General features: G+C 39.5%; 1 protein-coding gene across 3 annotated transcripts; it reads left to right on the top strand.

Moving 5' to 3' along the window:
- Positions 1-2,727: 2,727 nt before the first annotated feature.
- On the top strand, positions 2,728-13,394 carry LOC135289443 (epidermal retinol dehydrogenase 2-like). Of its 3 annotated transcripts, none has more exons than XM_064403029.1 (7): positions 2,728-2,865; positions 3,609-3,962; positions 7,225-7,356; positions 8,880-8,979; positions 10,617-10,761; positions 11,700-11,822; positions 12,342-13,394. In XM_064403029.1, the coding sequence occupies exons 2-7, from the start codon at positions 3,636-3,638 to the stop codon at positions 12,433-12,435; spliced, it is 921 nt and encodes a 306-aa protein (XP_064259099.1). In that variant the 5' UTR covers positions 2,728-2,865; positions 3,609-3,635; the 3' UTR covers positions 12,436-13,394. The 3 variants fall into 3 exon arrangements, with proteins under 3 accessions (XP_064259099.1, XP_064259114.1, XP_064259107.1); XM_064403044.1 differs by lacking the exon at positions 2,728-2,865 and adding an exon at positions 3,080-3,219; XM_064403037.1 differs by lacking the exon at positions 2,728-2,865 and adding an exon at positions 3,083-3,390.
- Positions 13,395-17,173: the final 3,779 nt, after the last annotated feature.

The following is a 17,173-nucleotide window of genomic DNA, read 5'->3' as shown; positions in this document are numbered from 1 at the left end:
TTGACAGACTTGATAGGCTTAATTTGACATGCCTCTGTGCTGGTTTTGGCTGGAGTAGTTTTCTTCGCAGTGGCTGATTTGGGGCTTGGTTTTGGGTTTTTGTGCTGAACACGGGGTTGATATTGTAAAGATGCTTTTGTTGTTGCTGAGGAGGACTTAGACAGAGCCAAGGCCTTTTCTGCCTCTCCTGCTGCCATGAGTGTATGGGGGTGCGTGGGAAGCTGGGAGAAGACACAGCCAGGACAGGTGACCCCAACTGACCAAGGAGATACTCCAGACCTTATGGCATCATGTCCAGTATACAATGTGGGGGGAAGAAGGAGGAAGGGGGATGTTTGGAGTGATGGCATTTGTTTTCCCAAGTAACCATTACATGTGATGGGGCCCTGCTCTCCTGGAGATGGCCAGACACTGCTTGCCCATGGGACACAGTGAATTAATTTCTTCTTTTGCTTTGCTTTTGTGCACAGCTTTTGCTTTCCACATTAAACTGTCTTTATCTCACTCGTTTTCTATTTTTTTCACTCCAAGTTCTCTCCCTGATCCCACTGGTGGGAAGACAGCAAACAGCTGCATGGGGCTTGGTTGATGTCTGGGGTTAAACCACAGCTGCCTCTTATGATGTTTCTCAACTTCTCACAACATGGAGTATATACAAGGTGTAAGAGGTGAATAAACACGCTGGTGAGCTGTCATTTTAAGGCATTCTTAGTTGTGTGGTCATCCCTGCTCTCGATACCATTAGTGATGTACTTTTAAGTTTTAGATTGATCTATTTGTGCATTTGCCCCATTTCCTATGTTTAATAGATTTGTTATGATTAAAACAAATGACAGACATGTGAAGGTTTGTTACTGGAAGTTCAATAATAAAAACATCACTCACAGAACTGTTTCTGTGGCTTCTCTAGCTGCAGCAGTTTTTAATTTTATTTTTTTTTCAGTCAAATGTGGACAATTTCATTCCTGTGCTCTTACTTAGTAAATGGAGCTCCTGGTGCAAATTCTAAGTTAATTGCAGAGAAAAGTAAGTTTGGGACTAGAGACCAGTTACAGTGCATGCAACAGTCAGGAAATTAAGTTTCTGTTTGACAACAAAATTCAATGTTTTGAAACACTGGGACAAAACTGAGAAAAAAACCCACAGAAATACTTAATTTCAAAATGCTAAACAATTCTCTAAAGGAATGATCAAATCTAGCTGGCAGTTAATGGAATGAGAGCTATCCTAAATCACTTTGTGTTCCCCAAGACCCTTGTCACTTACCACATCCACTCTTTAACTCAAGATAGCGATGAGCTGTAACATTCCATTACCACACCAAAACACCTAATTTAGGTATATAAATTATTAATCATCACTGTCATTTTCATCACTTGTAGAATGATAACTGGCTGCTCCTTAGGTCAGTTCAGCATACGAGCAAGGAAGTCACGTGTTTTCATAATTGCATAAGCACATGCTTTGGAAACTGGCTCCTCCTGTCAACTTACAGCTTATGAAGTTCTGGTTGCAACACCATTCCTCACCGGTGTTGTTCACATTGAAATGTCGTCATAATAAACAAGCATCTTCCCTGGTTTGTTTCATAATCACAAATTCATTGCTGAATCATCTCAGCTTCCCCTCACCGTAATCTGCTGCTTTTGCCATGTAATTACTGATTACAGCATGGGACACTTGGAGTTAGGTTACCCACCTATTTTGTATTTCTTGTCACCTTGTTTGGAGCCACAGTGCACTGAGTCTTTAAGATCTGCCTTCATCCTCAGTGGCGGTATTCCAGCTTCCCCTTTTGCTGGCACCTACATAGAATATTCAACAGTTAACTGTGCATGGAAACACACCCCTTCCATACAACTGCCTGCACTGACAGCGTACAGTTTTACACCATATTTCTTGGTGTAAATGACATCAAATTTTGTGAGCTATCATTTTATCTCAGCTTAGCAGAAAAATATCTTATGAATTCCCATATACTATAATCTGAATGGTGTATACAACACAGATGTGTACATCACAGCACACTGTGAATTTGTTCCATTTTTTCCTTTATGACTTGCCAATAAACAAGGCCTCTAATGTAACTCATTTGAAATGCAAAGAGCACCAACTCAGTAGTCTTCTCTTCATTGCCTTTTTACATAAACAATATGTAGAAGACATCATGGTGATTGATACAAGCTGATGCCGCAGGAGAAACGCATTGTTACAGACCTAAGTATGTGTGTGGCTTTCTGTTCAAAAATATTGATGATACAGTGGTGTAGGGCTGTATTTTTCAAGTTGGATAACTCATGTATCTGAGGACCCACAAAAGTAATTTTAAAGGTGTGAAATTATAATCAGGGAATTCACTGTTTTAGGGGCCACACTTACGTTCATCATCTGCCTTTTCACTCCCGGCCCGGCAAGCTGGAGAACACTAATTTATGACATAAATTAAGAAGTGTTTAACTTTGTACCTCCAGCGAAGCAGCCGCAGAGGGAAGAGAGAGCACTTGCGGGGTGGGATGGAGCGGCCAGGCGGGATGGAGCCAGCGGTGCCTCCCCGCTGGCCGGGCGCGGGAGGGCCACCGACGTGGCAGCAGCAGCAGCAGCGGGATGTCCCGAGGTGGGCGAGGGCGCTGCCGCCCAGCAGGTGCCCTCGGAAGGCGCCCAGGCACCCCGAGCCGCAGAGCCGGGCGGCCCCGGCGGCATCCCGCACCCGCCCAGCCGGGAAGCGCCGCCCGGGCCCGCACCCGCACCCGGCCGGCCGCCCCCGCACGGAGCCAAGCCCTCGGGGCGGGCTGGGCAGGGCCGGGCCAGGCCGGGCCAGCCCTGGTCCCGGCGGGCGGGCAGCACAGGGACGGTCGGGAGGCGGCCGTGAGTGCGGGGGACCGGGCGGGGAGGGGGCGAAGGTGTGGCTGCTGGGGAGGGCCGGGAGGGCGCCAGGGGACGGGACGGGTCCGGTGGGATCCGATCCGATCCGATCCGATCCGCCGGGATGGCGCCGGCGCTGCTTCTCCTGAGCCTCTCATGTCCGGTCCCAAACACTGTAAAGGAAGTGATGCTGCCTAAATCACGATGAAAACCAAGGCTCGTAGTGCCGGGGCCAGGCTTTTCCCTGCGGCTGGCCAGTTGCTGGCAAATGGGAATGCGTGGTGTGATTTCGGCCGCGCGGCACTGGAAAAGGCACAGGGTGTGGGGAATGTTCCAATTGCCGGGCTTCCGAAAGAGGTCACGTCTCCTGCTAAGGACGCCTTCCTTCCTAGGGGTGATATCGCACCAGTGTGTTCAGTACTTTTTTGTTCAGCTAGCTTCAGCTTGCTGTGAAAACAAAGTGCTATTGCTGTAACACACCTGCCTAAAATTTATGTTACTAAACGTTTTTAAAAACAGAATTGAAAGGTGAGGAACCTGGGGTGAAACAGGTCTGTAGGATCTAGAGGAAGACAGCTGCTTTAATCCTAGTAGTAAGGTAGCTTTCACAAAACAAGTCTTTAATAAAATATTTTGTATCTGCACAGAACACTGCAAAAAAACTTGCTGTTTGAAGGTCAACCTCTTCTTTTTTCAGTCAATATCCCGCAATTGTAATGTATTGTGTTTCTGTGTTTGCACAACAGAAGAGTGGTGCTTGTACCTGAGAAATCATGTGCAACTTCAGATGCATCAAGAAGTTACTACAGTACCTGAAATTTTATATTTTTTTAATTATCGAGAACGCCTTCTGTATATTCTATCTCCGCAAAAAACATTTTGCTGGTGAAATAGTACTTATTACTGGCTCTGCAAATGGGATTGGAAGGCAGGTTGCCTTAAAATTGGCTCCTTTGGGAGTAACCTTGGTTCTTTGGGACATTGATGACGAAGGTAACAAAGAAACAAGCAGACTGGCCCAACAAAATGGAGCCAGCCGGGTGTTTGTCTACCACTGTGACTGCAGCAGGAGGGAGGATGTCTATGAACAGGCAGACAAGGTAAGATCTGCTTTTTTACTTCTTTTTAATAGAATATCCTGTTGAATTTATTGGTTTTTTAGAAACCCTAGAGGGAAGTAATCGTGTAGGGCAATATCTTTCTCCTTTTGAATACTAGATAGAACTTAAACTATGGTTGCAACAAAGTAACTGGGTTTAATAAGTTCTGTTGAGATTTATCCATTTCTGTTCTTCATTCTGGTATGGTAATGTTTAAATTAAGAGTGTGGTAAAACCTGCAGCAGAGGTCATCTCCATATATTAACCTATATAGGCTTTATAGTTTCTTTAAGATATCAATAAATAATTTTAAAAGAAAAGAACAATCAGTGGACGTTGCAAAAGGGGGGTTATTTCCTTTGCCTATTTGTTTAGGAAGGAAACTGTAGTTCTTTAAGGGTGGTGTGGGATGTAATGTTTTCAGATGTGCCATTGCACTAATCTCCAGTTAAGTTGATGATTCAGCTTCAGTTCTTTTTTTGACCAATACAGGTGGAAAATAAGGTAAAGAGTTCCATTTTCAATGAAACTCTTCTGTGCTGACCTATGCCTTGCAAACTATTACCTTATTAATTGCATTGTCAGAGTTCAGGAATTGTACATTGAATTAACATGATTTTTACTTTTCCTTAAACTTCCTGAAAATGCTTCTCAGTGTAACTTCACTTATAATCCAGTTAGCCACTCTTCAAACTTCATTCAAGTATAAACTTTTGTTAAATTCTCAGTGTATGTGCTTATATACATGACTTTAAGGTCACATCTGTGACATTCTGTGTCTGAAGGCATACCTCAGAGAAATGAGCTACATTATTTTATTATGTGAATATTGATAGATTGTTTCAGAATAGACCTGAAATGTAACATTAATTTTCCATGAGTTGTGGGTGGCAAGGTGAGGACATGGCGGGACCCACCTCTTTGTTTTGTCGTTGTTATTTTTAATTTTAACCAAATCAGATTAAGTCTTTCTGAGAAAGGTAATGAAAGTTTGAAACACCTTTTTTCCTCAAGAAATGTTCTTGAGGAAAAGTGCTTCTAAAAGGTAAGTTGGATTCAGGATCTGCAAGTATGTGGAGCTGCAATTCTCATGCTTTCAAATCAGCAAGGGTTTCTGTTACCCATAATCATAAGTAGCACATGGACCACAGTTCACTCACACTGTAGACAAAAAAAAATGAACATTTTGAAATTATTTCTTTGCTCTTACTTTAGCAGAGTCTCAAAAGGTTTGTTTTGTGCCCCTCAGTAATTTTCAATCTCCAAACACATTAACCAAATCAGCCACAGGACTCCAGCCTGTGTAATTTGCTGTGCCCAAATCAGCAAACACTATTCTGGAGTGCACAGATTGACCTGCCAACAGAAACTTAAAGAGCAGTTCAAAATTTAAAATTTGCTGTTAAGGTGTCGAATTATTGTTAACAACACCAACATATTCACAGATATTTGCATGTATTGTTCAGTCCTGGTGGAGATAGAAATCTTCTTACATGAAGAGTTTTTCAAATATGGACCTCCTCTACTCTTGGAAATACCTGCAAATTTTTTGATTAGTAACATGAAAAGACTCGAGCTTGGACACAGAAGAGAAAGCAATAGCAAGAAAGTTAAATTAATTGGTTTTATTTTATTTACTCGCTGTTGCAAAGCATAAGTATTTCCCCATAATGTAAGTTTTGTTTCTTAGAAACAAATGAGACCCTTGCAGTCTCTAAAGAAGAGGTTTCATAACAAGCTGGTCAAGTGAACAACAACTAATTTTCAGGAACAAGAGGTTTCCACCTGCGAATTCTGAAGGAAATCAGACATGGATCTGGTGGGCTAGAAATGCAGAATGAGTGTTTTGCTGTAACAGATGATCAAGGAATAAAGCATAGTAAATGTGCCATTCTTAAAAGGCACTCGAGAGGACACAAACACACTATGAACCTGTGTTACAGAAAACTAGTAGAAATTACGTTAACAGAAGAATAAACAGACACCTAAAAATATACATTATGTAGAATAATCATCTTGACTTTTTTTAAATGGAAGCCAAGCTTCACACATATTTAGTAGTAGTGAGTAAACAGGACGACCGATGCCATGGTAAATAAAATGCTGCCATTGGTGAAGATATGTTGTCATATTAACAAAAAGAGGATCATCATATGGACTGACACAGTAGTTAAAAGTGTGGGGAGAAAGTACAGATGTGTTCCTCAAAGGAAGAATTGAGTTATCCTGCCATACTGAACAGTGTCTAGATTTGCATTCATTTATGCAGGTGGAAAGGTGCAAGTATCTGAGCCCGACTTGTCAATGAGAAGGCCTAAACCTGACAGAGCTGGAGAAATGTCAAACAAATCTTCACTGAATGCTAAGGTTCCCTGAGAGAGCCAAAAGAAGATCAAATGTTGGAGCACCAGATCCAATCACCTGTTTCCAAATTGCCAGACAGCAGCACATATAGGATTTTAACATTTTTTAAGTCCTAATTTTTGAGACCACAGATAATCATTCACCTTTAGTAAAGAAATCTGTGAAGAATACTTACAGTATTCTTCATACTGTAAGTAAATCTTGGCCATCAGCTTTGATACAAATCCAAATCATGGCACAAAATCTTTTGAAAACAAACCCAAATGAAGCTAAATTATAATTTTTTCTGTCTATTTCATGGTAGATGCTATTGTGTTCAGAGGATGGTATCCCCCAGTTATCTGAGCTGAATTCTTTCCAGTTCAGTGGAAATTATATGGAAAAGGGGGGGCAGGCTTAGCAGAGTTCTCACAATACCAAAAATAGGGGACTGGAAGTGTCCTGATTGCAGTTAAAGCATGCTCGTGGACATACTAAAGCTGCATAACATTTTACCTTTCATTTCTGTGGAAACCAATGTATTCTGGAGTTCATGGAGCAATTAGACAAATTTGGGGAGGAGGGCAGGGTGGAGAACCACTGGGATATATTAAAGACAATGATATAGATATCTTATACCTCTCAAAAGATCCTAAACTGCAGCATGTGAAAAGTTGAGCACATGGGAGCCCTTAGAGCCCAGGTCCTTTTTTCATTGTTTTCCACCATAAAACAAGGGCGGGGGGGCTCATTCGGACCTTTGATCTGATGCAATACAACAGTTCTTGCATACTTATCTTTTCATTCATATCAATTATTGAAAATATTACTAAACATTTTCATAAATGCAGCACAAGAGGCAAGGATACCTTCTAAAGCTTTCTGTTTATCCTTTTTGTTTTGTTTTTTTTTAATTCAGGTTAGAAAAGAAGTTGGGGATGTTACTATTCTAATCAATAATGCTGGCACACTGATTGGGAAAAAGTTCTTTGAGCTTACAGATGAAGACTTTGAAAAGACCTTCAGAATCAACTTCTTTTCTCAAGTCTGGGTAAAGTTTTTGTGTGTTTTTTACTCCTGAGTGACCAAAATGTACAGACAAGTACTTTGGTGTGAAAGCCACTATGGTGGCATCTACCTTAAATACTCAGTTGGGATGTGAAGGGTCTTGATTGGGGGAATATTGGGGGAATATATGTTTTCATGATCATCCTGTAATTGGAAAGAGTCTCCCCAGTATGTCTCAGTAATGTTAACACAAACCTGCCTGGGCACTCCGGTAAATCAAAGTTTGTGCAGCTGTATCGTGAAACACACCCTACCTGACACAGCTGTGGTTGAAAGGAGAGTGCTGGCATGGTGGCATGTGACTTCCCTGCTCCTGATGTTTCCAAAGCATGTGAAGGCTTTGCCTAAGAGACTTGCAGCATTTAGGGAGACACAACCATGATTTACTGGCAGACTTAGCAGTGGTACACTTAGAGTTGGACTCAGTGATTTTAAAGGTCTCTTCCAGCCTAAATGATTCCATGATTTTATGCTGCACATGTTGCCCTTCAGGCTGTGCTTTCATTCCTAGTCACCATCTGATTGAAGTACATAGAAAACTAATCTGGCTACTAAGAATTTGTTTTGTTTTGGTTTTTTTTTTGTTTTGTTCTGTTTTTGTTTTTGGTTTTTTGTTTGTTTTTTGTTTTGTTGTTGTTTTTGTTTGGTTTTTTTTCCCTCTGGAGGAATTTGCAGTTATTTGGGGTCCCAATAGATTTAGGAGAATTTTTTTGTTAGAGGTTGTTACTATTGCCCCCTCTTGTAGTTTTTGTTTATATGCCTGAGTGAACAGCCTGCATCAGGGAACAATATAGCATTGCAACTCCTTTGTTAAAAGGCATTCCTCAATGGAAAATCATTGCAGATAGAAATTCTCTAATTATTCCCCAGTCACACTGCATCATTCTTCCAAACACTTGAGGAAAATGGGCTGGGGGAGGTGTTCCCCCTGACAGGTCTGAAGAAACCCAGGGCAGGAGGATAGCAATGTACTAAGCACTCACATCTGGAGTCTAATAGAACTCCTCAGCTATTGAAAAAAAAATTGTTACTGCTCTTGTCTCATTTTTATATCTCTCCCTTTGTAAAACACTAGCATTTTTTCCAGTTATCATCACCCACCGTGGCGTCCTGGAATGCTGGAATTGTCAGGCAGTTCGGCTGATAACAAAAAGGACCCAGAGACAGCTGAACTCTCCTTAATGCGTTGACTTCTAGCTCCCTCTTGTGTACCAAACCTTTAGCAACAGACAAACTGTAAGGAATCGGGAAAGCAGAGAAAATACAAACTTTGCTGCTTTTAATAAGATGCTTTTAATGCTGTTAGACCTTCAGACAGAGGGCAGTCATTCAAGGAAATGTTGTCTCCATTTAAAAAGTGTTACAGAAATAAAATGTCGTTTGGACTTCTTGTATATTGAAGACCCATGGAGCAGATCAGGTTGTACTGCCTAATTTTGGAGAAACATTTTTGTTATGCCTATTTATAAAGGAGATTTTAAAATAAATGTATTTATATTCTTTTAGACTTGCAAGGCATTTCTTCCAGCCATGGTGGCCTGTAACCGTGGGCACGTGGTTAGCACAGCCAGTGGAGGCGGATTACTGGGACTCTACAGGCAGTCAGGTAATTATTGTCAACTGCCACTACAAAACAGATCTACATACTAATCACTTTTCTTGGATGCCTCATAAATGCTTGGTTTAAGCAGCGTGGACTGATAAGAACCTGTGGATGCCAGAGGTGATGGTGTGCTGGAGTGTGATGGCATCGCATGCCTGAGCGACACAGGGAGCTCTCTGCAGGTTTTGCTGTCTGGTTGCAGACTATCTTTTCTCCACACAAGAAAGACAATTCAGCTCGTACACGTGCAGTGGGAGGGAGCCCTGCATACAGGTTGCCTAATGTTTTCTCATGACAGCTTTTCTGCAGGTTCGGAGACCTGAGGCACACAAGGGTTGTGCCTGGACATAGGCATTCAGTTGATTTATCAAGTACAGAAGTCATTCTGGCAGAATTTTCAATAAAATTAATTTGAATTAAGTATGGTTTAAGCTATTGAAAGCTCACTATTCTCAGCTGTTTCCCTCAGGACAGCACTCTCCTAATCTAGCTTATTTCATCAGTCTGGGTCTGCTTCCCAGTCTCTCCTCAAGCCTCTCTTACATGTTGATTGTATCTCTGAGGTCACCCTATGAAAACCTGAACTTCAGTGTAATAAGAATTTCTTGTTTCTTCTGCTGATTGATGGTGTTACTGTTACCTAGGGGTTACCTTGATACATTATCAGTATTTGGTATTGATAATACAAGTCACATTCAACTTTCATCATATAACTGTAAGGCTTATGGGAGTGCGCCTTCGCATCCATGGATTATAACCTCTTACACCTTAGATATATATTTTTAGGCTGTGTGGTCCCATCATTCACTGCAGGTGAACTCCTGAAGAATAGCAGACTACTTCTGATGCCAGTCTTTGGAGTCAGTCTTTTAGCAAAATTGGATTTCATTGTATCTAGCAACTATTTTCACACACATTTGAAAAGGTTTTAGGAAATTACATGTAAGGCACTGTATTAAATTCATTTCTAACAATTGGAAAATTCTAGAATAATTTGTGTGGGAAGAAATCTATGAAGGTCACTTGCTCCATATCCCCAGATAAAAACAGACCCAGCTTAGGTTAGGTTGCACAGGGCTGTGTGAGGGCAAGTTTCGGTTATCTCCAAGGATGAATGCATCAAACAATAAAAATCAGATGAGGTTCAGTCTTCCTGGGCAAACAAAATAGTATTGTAGTTGCAGGGCAAATCAGAAGTAATAGGCTGAAGCAGCATTTAAGAAAGGTATTTTTATTTTACCACTAGAAATAGTTCTTTCTGAAATGTAGCCTGTAATATTAAAAGTTGAAGACATTCTGAGCTGAAAGAAAGCCTTGTTGGTATATGACTATCTAGGAATTTACAGAAAATGCTGAATAAGCTCATTTGTCTATATCTCTCTATAGAGCACTAAAAAGAAAAAAAACTCCTCTGAAAAAGATTCATTTATCCTTAGGGTACTGTGCATCATTCATGGGAAAAGCCATTAATTTCCAGAGCTGGATCACCAATATGCTTTAAATACTAATTACAAGACTGCCAATGATAGAACTAAATAATATCATGGATTAAATGTTATTACAAAGAATTCAGTTCTGTATTTAGCTTTTACTGTGGTGCTTTTAAAATTTTGGATATTTCTCTTTTCTTCCCCTTCTAGATTATTCAGCAAGTAAGTCTGCAGTCATTGCATTGATGGAAGCCATACATTCAGAACTGTATCATGGAGGAAAACGTGGCATTAAAACCACAATCATTTGCCCTTATTTTATTAGCACTAGGTTAGGCAAAGACTTCAAAAGCACGTAAGTAAAGCTTAGATTTGTACTATTTCGTATATAAAAAATCATTGCCACTCACTGGGTATATCACATTCAGTTTCTGGCTGGTTGATTTGATTTTCAATTCAGTATTTTTGCCCTGTTGGCACAGACATAAAGAGATGTAAGTCTTGCATACAGTGAATAACAAGAACTGTGCAATAGCCTTAACCAGTCTTAGGCAAGGAACAGCTGGGGCTACACAGCAGCACTTGAGGGTTAAGGGAACCTTATTTGTCAGGAGAGTGCTGGTGTTCTCTGCCCCAAGTAATTTTGGCAGCATAATTACAGTTATGGCTGCCAAGATACCCATGTCCTGTCTTTATTAAGTGTCTGCACTGGCAGGGACTGTACTTCTGAGTGAGAACAGCTGTGGTGATGGTACCTGCTGGGTGGCTCTGTGGCTGCACTGATGGGAGAGGCTGCAAGCACTGAATGAGCCATTGCAGGAGTGCAGTATCAGTGATCTTGGTTTTTCAGTGCTCTGCTCTTGCTTGCACCACTCATCATCGTGCAGCAGCACATGTGTGCAGAGCAGAGCCCTTCTCCTGGCCAGTGACAAGCCTGGTCGTGGTCTATCCAGCTGTCACCTCATCATTTACAGCAGAAAAGGACTGCTGGAGAGCAATGATGCATAGAACAGCACATTGTATGGTTAAGCTTGGAAGTTTCCAAAGCTGCAATCAATGTGGGTATCAACTTCATTGTGGTCAGCTTACAAAAAAGTCTTTAAATTCATAACATCGTCAAAGTGTTTTCAATTTATTTTGATGATAGCGGGAACAAAAAGGTTTGGAGATTCCTTTTCAAGACTATGTGAGGGGAAGTGGGGAAATGCATAAATTATTCAGTTATGTATGTCTGTGTATTTATCACAAAAGTTAAGTTTTATAATGTCATAACCCTTTTTTCTTGTTTTACAGAAGACCCTGTTTGTTTTCTGTTTATGATCCAGAGTATGCAGCCAGCAGGATCGTAGAGGCAATTAAAAAGGAGAAATTTTATCTGATCATGCCTCCAGCTGTATACTTACTTGGTCTCAAAATGTAAGCACATGACTTACCTTCCAGCATTACCTTCTTTCCTTTGCCACTTGCCTGTAAAAGCAGCAGGAACATTTAGTCAAAACAGTCCTTTAATAATTATTTCTGCAGTCAATCCAATTATATGTACCCAATTTTAAAGAAACAGTGAGTTTGATTTTTTTAATAATCTAGGTGAATAACATTCCTCTGGCCTCTTCTGTCTCTAAGAAATGTTTTAAGCTGCAGTTGGGTATTGCAACTTTCAAAAATTTTCCTGAGATGGTACACTGGGAGCAATGTCTGGTCTAGCACTGTCTGCTTCCAGTCCCTGCTGCCACTGCAGGCTGGGCTTTCACAAAATGTCTTGGTCTGTCATTCATTTTCCCCATTTATAATATTGAAGTGCCAAATGTTATTTGCCAAAAGTGTTACTACCAGACATTAGAAGTATTGAGCACATATGACGTATTTGTCATTTCTTTATTTGCAGAGTACCTTTACCTAAAAAAAAATAGGCTAATTCAATGTTTGTCTCCTCAGTTTTCTTCCTAGAAAAGCAGCGCTATTCCTCGAGTCTTACGTTAAGTTTCCTGAGAGCATAGAAGAAGCCTTTGGTCAGAAGAAAAAGGATTGAAACAAAAAGTATTCTGAAGACCTCAAGTGCTATCTAATTGAACATTTTCAGTAAAAAAAAAAAATTTTAAATCCTATTTATTCCTTGACAAAAAAAAAAAATCACTTATTTTATGCTATTTTACATTGGCCAGCATGCCATTTAATTCTTCACAACTGTCTTTTAAGCCTTTAAGTACGATTACAGCAGTCAATGCAAATTGACATGACATTATGTTTGGGCATATATTGAGAGCCCAAACATCTTAATGCATAATTTCATTGCTGGTGCTGCAGAGCTTAAGAGCAGGGCTCATGAGGTGAGAAAAATGTATTTGAAATTATTTGTGAAACAAAACTCTAACTTGAAGTAGTGTCACATGCTAGTGACATTAATATATGGTTAAATGTGAAAGGTCTCAGGATGAAATATTTGCAAGCAAGGAGCTCATTATAAGGGCTCACTTTTAAGGATGCCTTTCTTGTTTTCAGTTGTTTTAACTAAAGTCTATCTACCTTACCACCTACATCTGCAGTTGTAAGTTCACCAACCATATAGGCAGGACGTGAGTAGGTTAAGAATAACGCATAGGAAATAATACCCTATTTTCTAAGCTATATTTCAGCTATACACCCTGCAAATCTTTGTTCTGTACTGCTGCAACCTCAGCCAAGGGCACTTTTGGCTCCATATTCCTTTCAGGCTAATCTGCTTGTCTCAAGAAGGAATTTGTAAAGCTTATACTTTCTAAGTCTCACAGTGATCTGTCAGATTTTCTTATCAGTCCTAGAAATCAGTAGCTCACTCTTTTCTGTGAAAATACCAGGAAAATAGTTTTGGGGTTTGGGGTTGCTTGGTGGTGGAGGTGGTGTTTGGGGGGAGTAGTTTCTTTTTCATACAGAAGTGTGATAGATCCAGTAATACAATTCTAAAACTGTAAACCAAAACTTTCTTATTAAAGCTCAGAAGATGCATTTGAATGGTGTTCATGTTTTTAATAGAAAATTATCTTCATATTTTGAAATATTGTGCCCCACTTAAGAAGTATCTCAGACTTATCAACAACTCCTGAGAATTGTGTCCTTTCTCTGAGGCTTTCATCTTATTTGTAATTCCTTCATGACAAAAACATTTTTACAGGAGAAATTCTGTTACTTTCCAAGCAAGGAATATACTTCTACACGTCAGAAAGTCAGAAGCCACTGCAATAACTAAAGTAAGAATCTGAGAAATAAATACCACTTCTTTTATGTATGGAAAAAGTTTTTCATATATCAGCAGAGGCAACACACAAGAACAACCCCCATAATTTGAGAATCCTGGTAGAGATGTCACAATGGAAAACTTAAATTACTTCAGCCAGTTATAATGGCAACTTGATGCATTGGAATAAATTCTCATCACACATACTTTGTAAATGAAAGGTGTTTCCATCTTGGAGATGGCATCATATCTAGTGACGCTGATGATAACAAGTAGTTTTAGTGGTTTGCATTCCACCACAAGCAAAATACCTTTAAAATAGCTTCTGCAATACTATTGCAACACAGATGCATTCAAATATTTCTTAACCTGATAAAATATCTAAAAGGGAAGTGTAGAAGGCTGTTATTAGAAGAATTTGATAATACTACACTTGCAGCATTGTGTTGCTTTTGTAATATTAATAGGAAATGTCATCTTTCTGGGGAAATATGAAAAAGAAGCATTTAATATTCGGTGGTACTTCATGCAAGAGAGAAGTTGTACATGTTTAATTCTTAAGTGCACAAGCCTTCTTTTTGTCTAGTATTTTTATGTTTCCAGCTTTTTGATTCTGGATTCTTTGCTTTCTTATTAGAAAATTATCCTTAGTATTTTTTATGTGCAATTTTAAAATTTTCTCAGAGACAGTTCAGTCACTGGCAATCTTCTTTGAAGCTTTTGAATCATTTTATTTCCCCCAAAACAATAAAATCAGAACTTCAGGTTGTATGAAAGGCAGTTTGCCTTAAACTGAGACACATTTGGACCTACCCTAGTGCTCTAGGTCACTGACAGAGAATGCAAAAAAGAACATTAGGTTATCTGGGCCAAATGATGAGTAAGGAATGCTTGCCTACTAACACGGCTGCAGGAGTTAGGAGGAAGGCCACAGAGGAAGGACAGGATTTCTTGCTCATGTGTTGTTATTCATTAAAGGAGTAAATCTTCCAAAATCACGTATTAAATTGTGACATTTGGGAAAGGGGAGTAAACAAACAGGTCTATGGTCTTTCTCTAATTCAACAAGGAAGTTGTAAAAACCCATTTAAACTGTATCTGTAATAAATAGCCTCAGAACATACTTCACTTTAAACTTTCCCATAAAGCATTTTAGCTGCTTTGGTCAAAGATCAGAATTAGCTGTAAAAACTGAAGTTTTTCCCTTTGTCTGGATGAGACGCATAGTTTCCAAAGGATACCAAGAAAGAAAAAGGAGAAGGAAACTTCTGGTTTTTCCCTTTATGTTTAGTCAAATGTGTACGAGCAGCAGTGCCTGGTATACTGTGGTTTCAGGGTGTGTCTAGGATCCAGGACAATGGCAGGGTCTCACAGAGCCTCAGCCTTGCTGCTGCCTCCTGCCTGGGTGGCACAACAAGAGGAAAGCTCTGCTTGTGATGTTCACCAGAGCTACTGCACAAAGACCCACCATGCTCTGCCTTCACGTGGCTCTTCTACCACACCTCTCATCAGCTTTGCTGTCTGGCACCTAAATGTTGCTAAAATCTAACAGCCAAACAATATTTCACTGATTGCAAATATGAAAAAAAATCGATTTTCTACATCTCATGGCTTGTAAATGATGCTTATTTACAAGAGACAAAAACTTCAAAGAATCTTTCTTACAGGGAATACTTATCTCCACATTTATTTCAACCTGTCAAAGTCAGAAAGAACTAACCACCTTGCCTACAACTGTAAGTCACAACAAGGCAAATGAAAAACAACAAAATACAAAGCTAAATGGAAAAATATATTTAGCACCTTTGCCAAATCAGTGTGCAAACTCTCAGGTATGGAAGAGTATTCTTGTTTGCTTCCCTAGAATATGCTTTTAAGCAAAGACAGCAAGGAATTACTGACATGAGTCACAGTTTTGGTAGAAAGAGCCAACAATTTGGCAGAAAGCAGATTTATCCTGAATAGATGTTGGCAGAACAAATTACATCTGTGATACCAGTGACCTCCTGCTTCCACACAAATGTGAGGGGAAAAGACACAGAAGTTTGCAGTTGTTTTGAGAAACACGTATCAGAAAGGTACTGGATAACAATATGTCTCCAAACAATGTAATGATCTGCTGAAATATTCGGTAAAAAAATGGCTATTTCACTAGTAATGTACATTTTCATTTAAGCAGAAACTGTTCCTGCAAGCCTGATAAATGCCTACCTGACCACTAGTCCACAGCTTAACTTTTCTTATCCTGAAAAAAGGAACCAAGGAAAGAGTAGGTGAGTCAGAAAAAGGAAAAGTGTGTTTAAAGTTGGCTGCCACCATTCTCATCAAAAACGGGAGAGGCTTGTGCTTGTAAGCAAGGACACTTTCTCTGAAAAATACTGCTTCACAATACTAAGAAAGGCAGAAAAACTGTCTTCCCTGCCAGTAAAATTCTCTGACTGAACTAAAAATACTGAGGGAGTTGGTTTTGGGGTTTTTTTAACCAATCATTGTGAAACAGTTTTGATTAATAAATTTCAAATATATTTACAGCATTTTTCTAGATGTCATATTTTTCCTCACATAAAAACCACAGAATAAACAATGCTAATTAAATCTGTTTGAATCTTTCCTAATTTTTACTTTATAATAACATGATAGCATTTACTTTACTTACACATTAACATTTTCCTTTTAATCACCAACTATCATGTAAGATCCCTGCAGAGCCTAAACAGCAGAATGAATATTCCTGATGGTGCTAGTTTGAATTCAAAGTGCAATACATAGAATTGCAACACAATTTAAACTGAAGATTGAACTGTGCAGCACTTGCTTATTTAAGCCAAAATGTATTTGCTCACCTGAATGATCCTGCAACAGTAAGCAAGTGGTCTGCCTCATTTAATTTTAGTTATCTGGAGGTGAGGTGGAAGACCCAAACTACTCATTTCACTGCCTAATTGCTTTCTGAGAGTAGCAATTTATTTCCACCAGCAGATGAGGAAGTTTGGATGGATTTCCTATCCTGAGGTGTCCACTTTATTGTTTAAAAATGGGATAGAGGAGTTTCAACCTATACTCTTATTGATATCAGCTCAAATATTTGGACATTTAATATGCATCACAAAACAGACAGGAAGGATATAGTTAATTTATATCCAAGTTTAAACATATTAAAAATAACATGTATATTATAGCTACATGTAATGCCAAAACATCACCATGCTGTCGATATGTTGGATTCTTCCTTCTTTCTTTACTTCAAAGATTAGCAATTACTTATAACTAATAAATTTGTTGGGCAAGCTGGAAACAATGGATTCTCAGTTGAGTGCAGCAGGCAATTGAAACACCAGATGTCTTCCCTATGGCTGTTGAATTAGCAATAGGTGTTCAAACTGGTATTTTAGGTAAAAAAACCTTCTTCTGGAAAAATCTGACTAACTCATTCCTCGTGGAGATCAATGTGGAGTGAAAGGTTTTTACACTTCAGAGGATATTATCCTCAAAAATGCTGCTGAAAGTTAGGAATGAAGTTACTTCCCATTTCTAAAGCAGCTTTGGTAAATGTGGT

This window comes from Passer domesticus, chromosome 1, assembly GCF_036417665.1.
Source record: "Passer domesticus isolate bPasDom1 chromosome 1, bPasDom1.hap1, whole genome shotgun sequence".
NCBI lineage: Eukaryota > Metazoa > Chordata > Aves > Passeriformes > Passeridae > Passer > Passer domesticus.
This window is presented reverse-complemented; position numbering and strand designations above follow the sequence as displayed.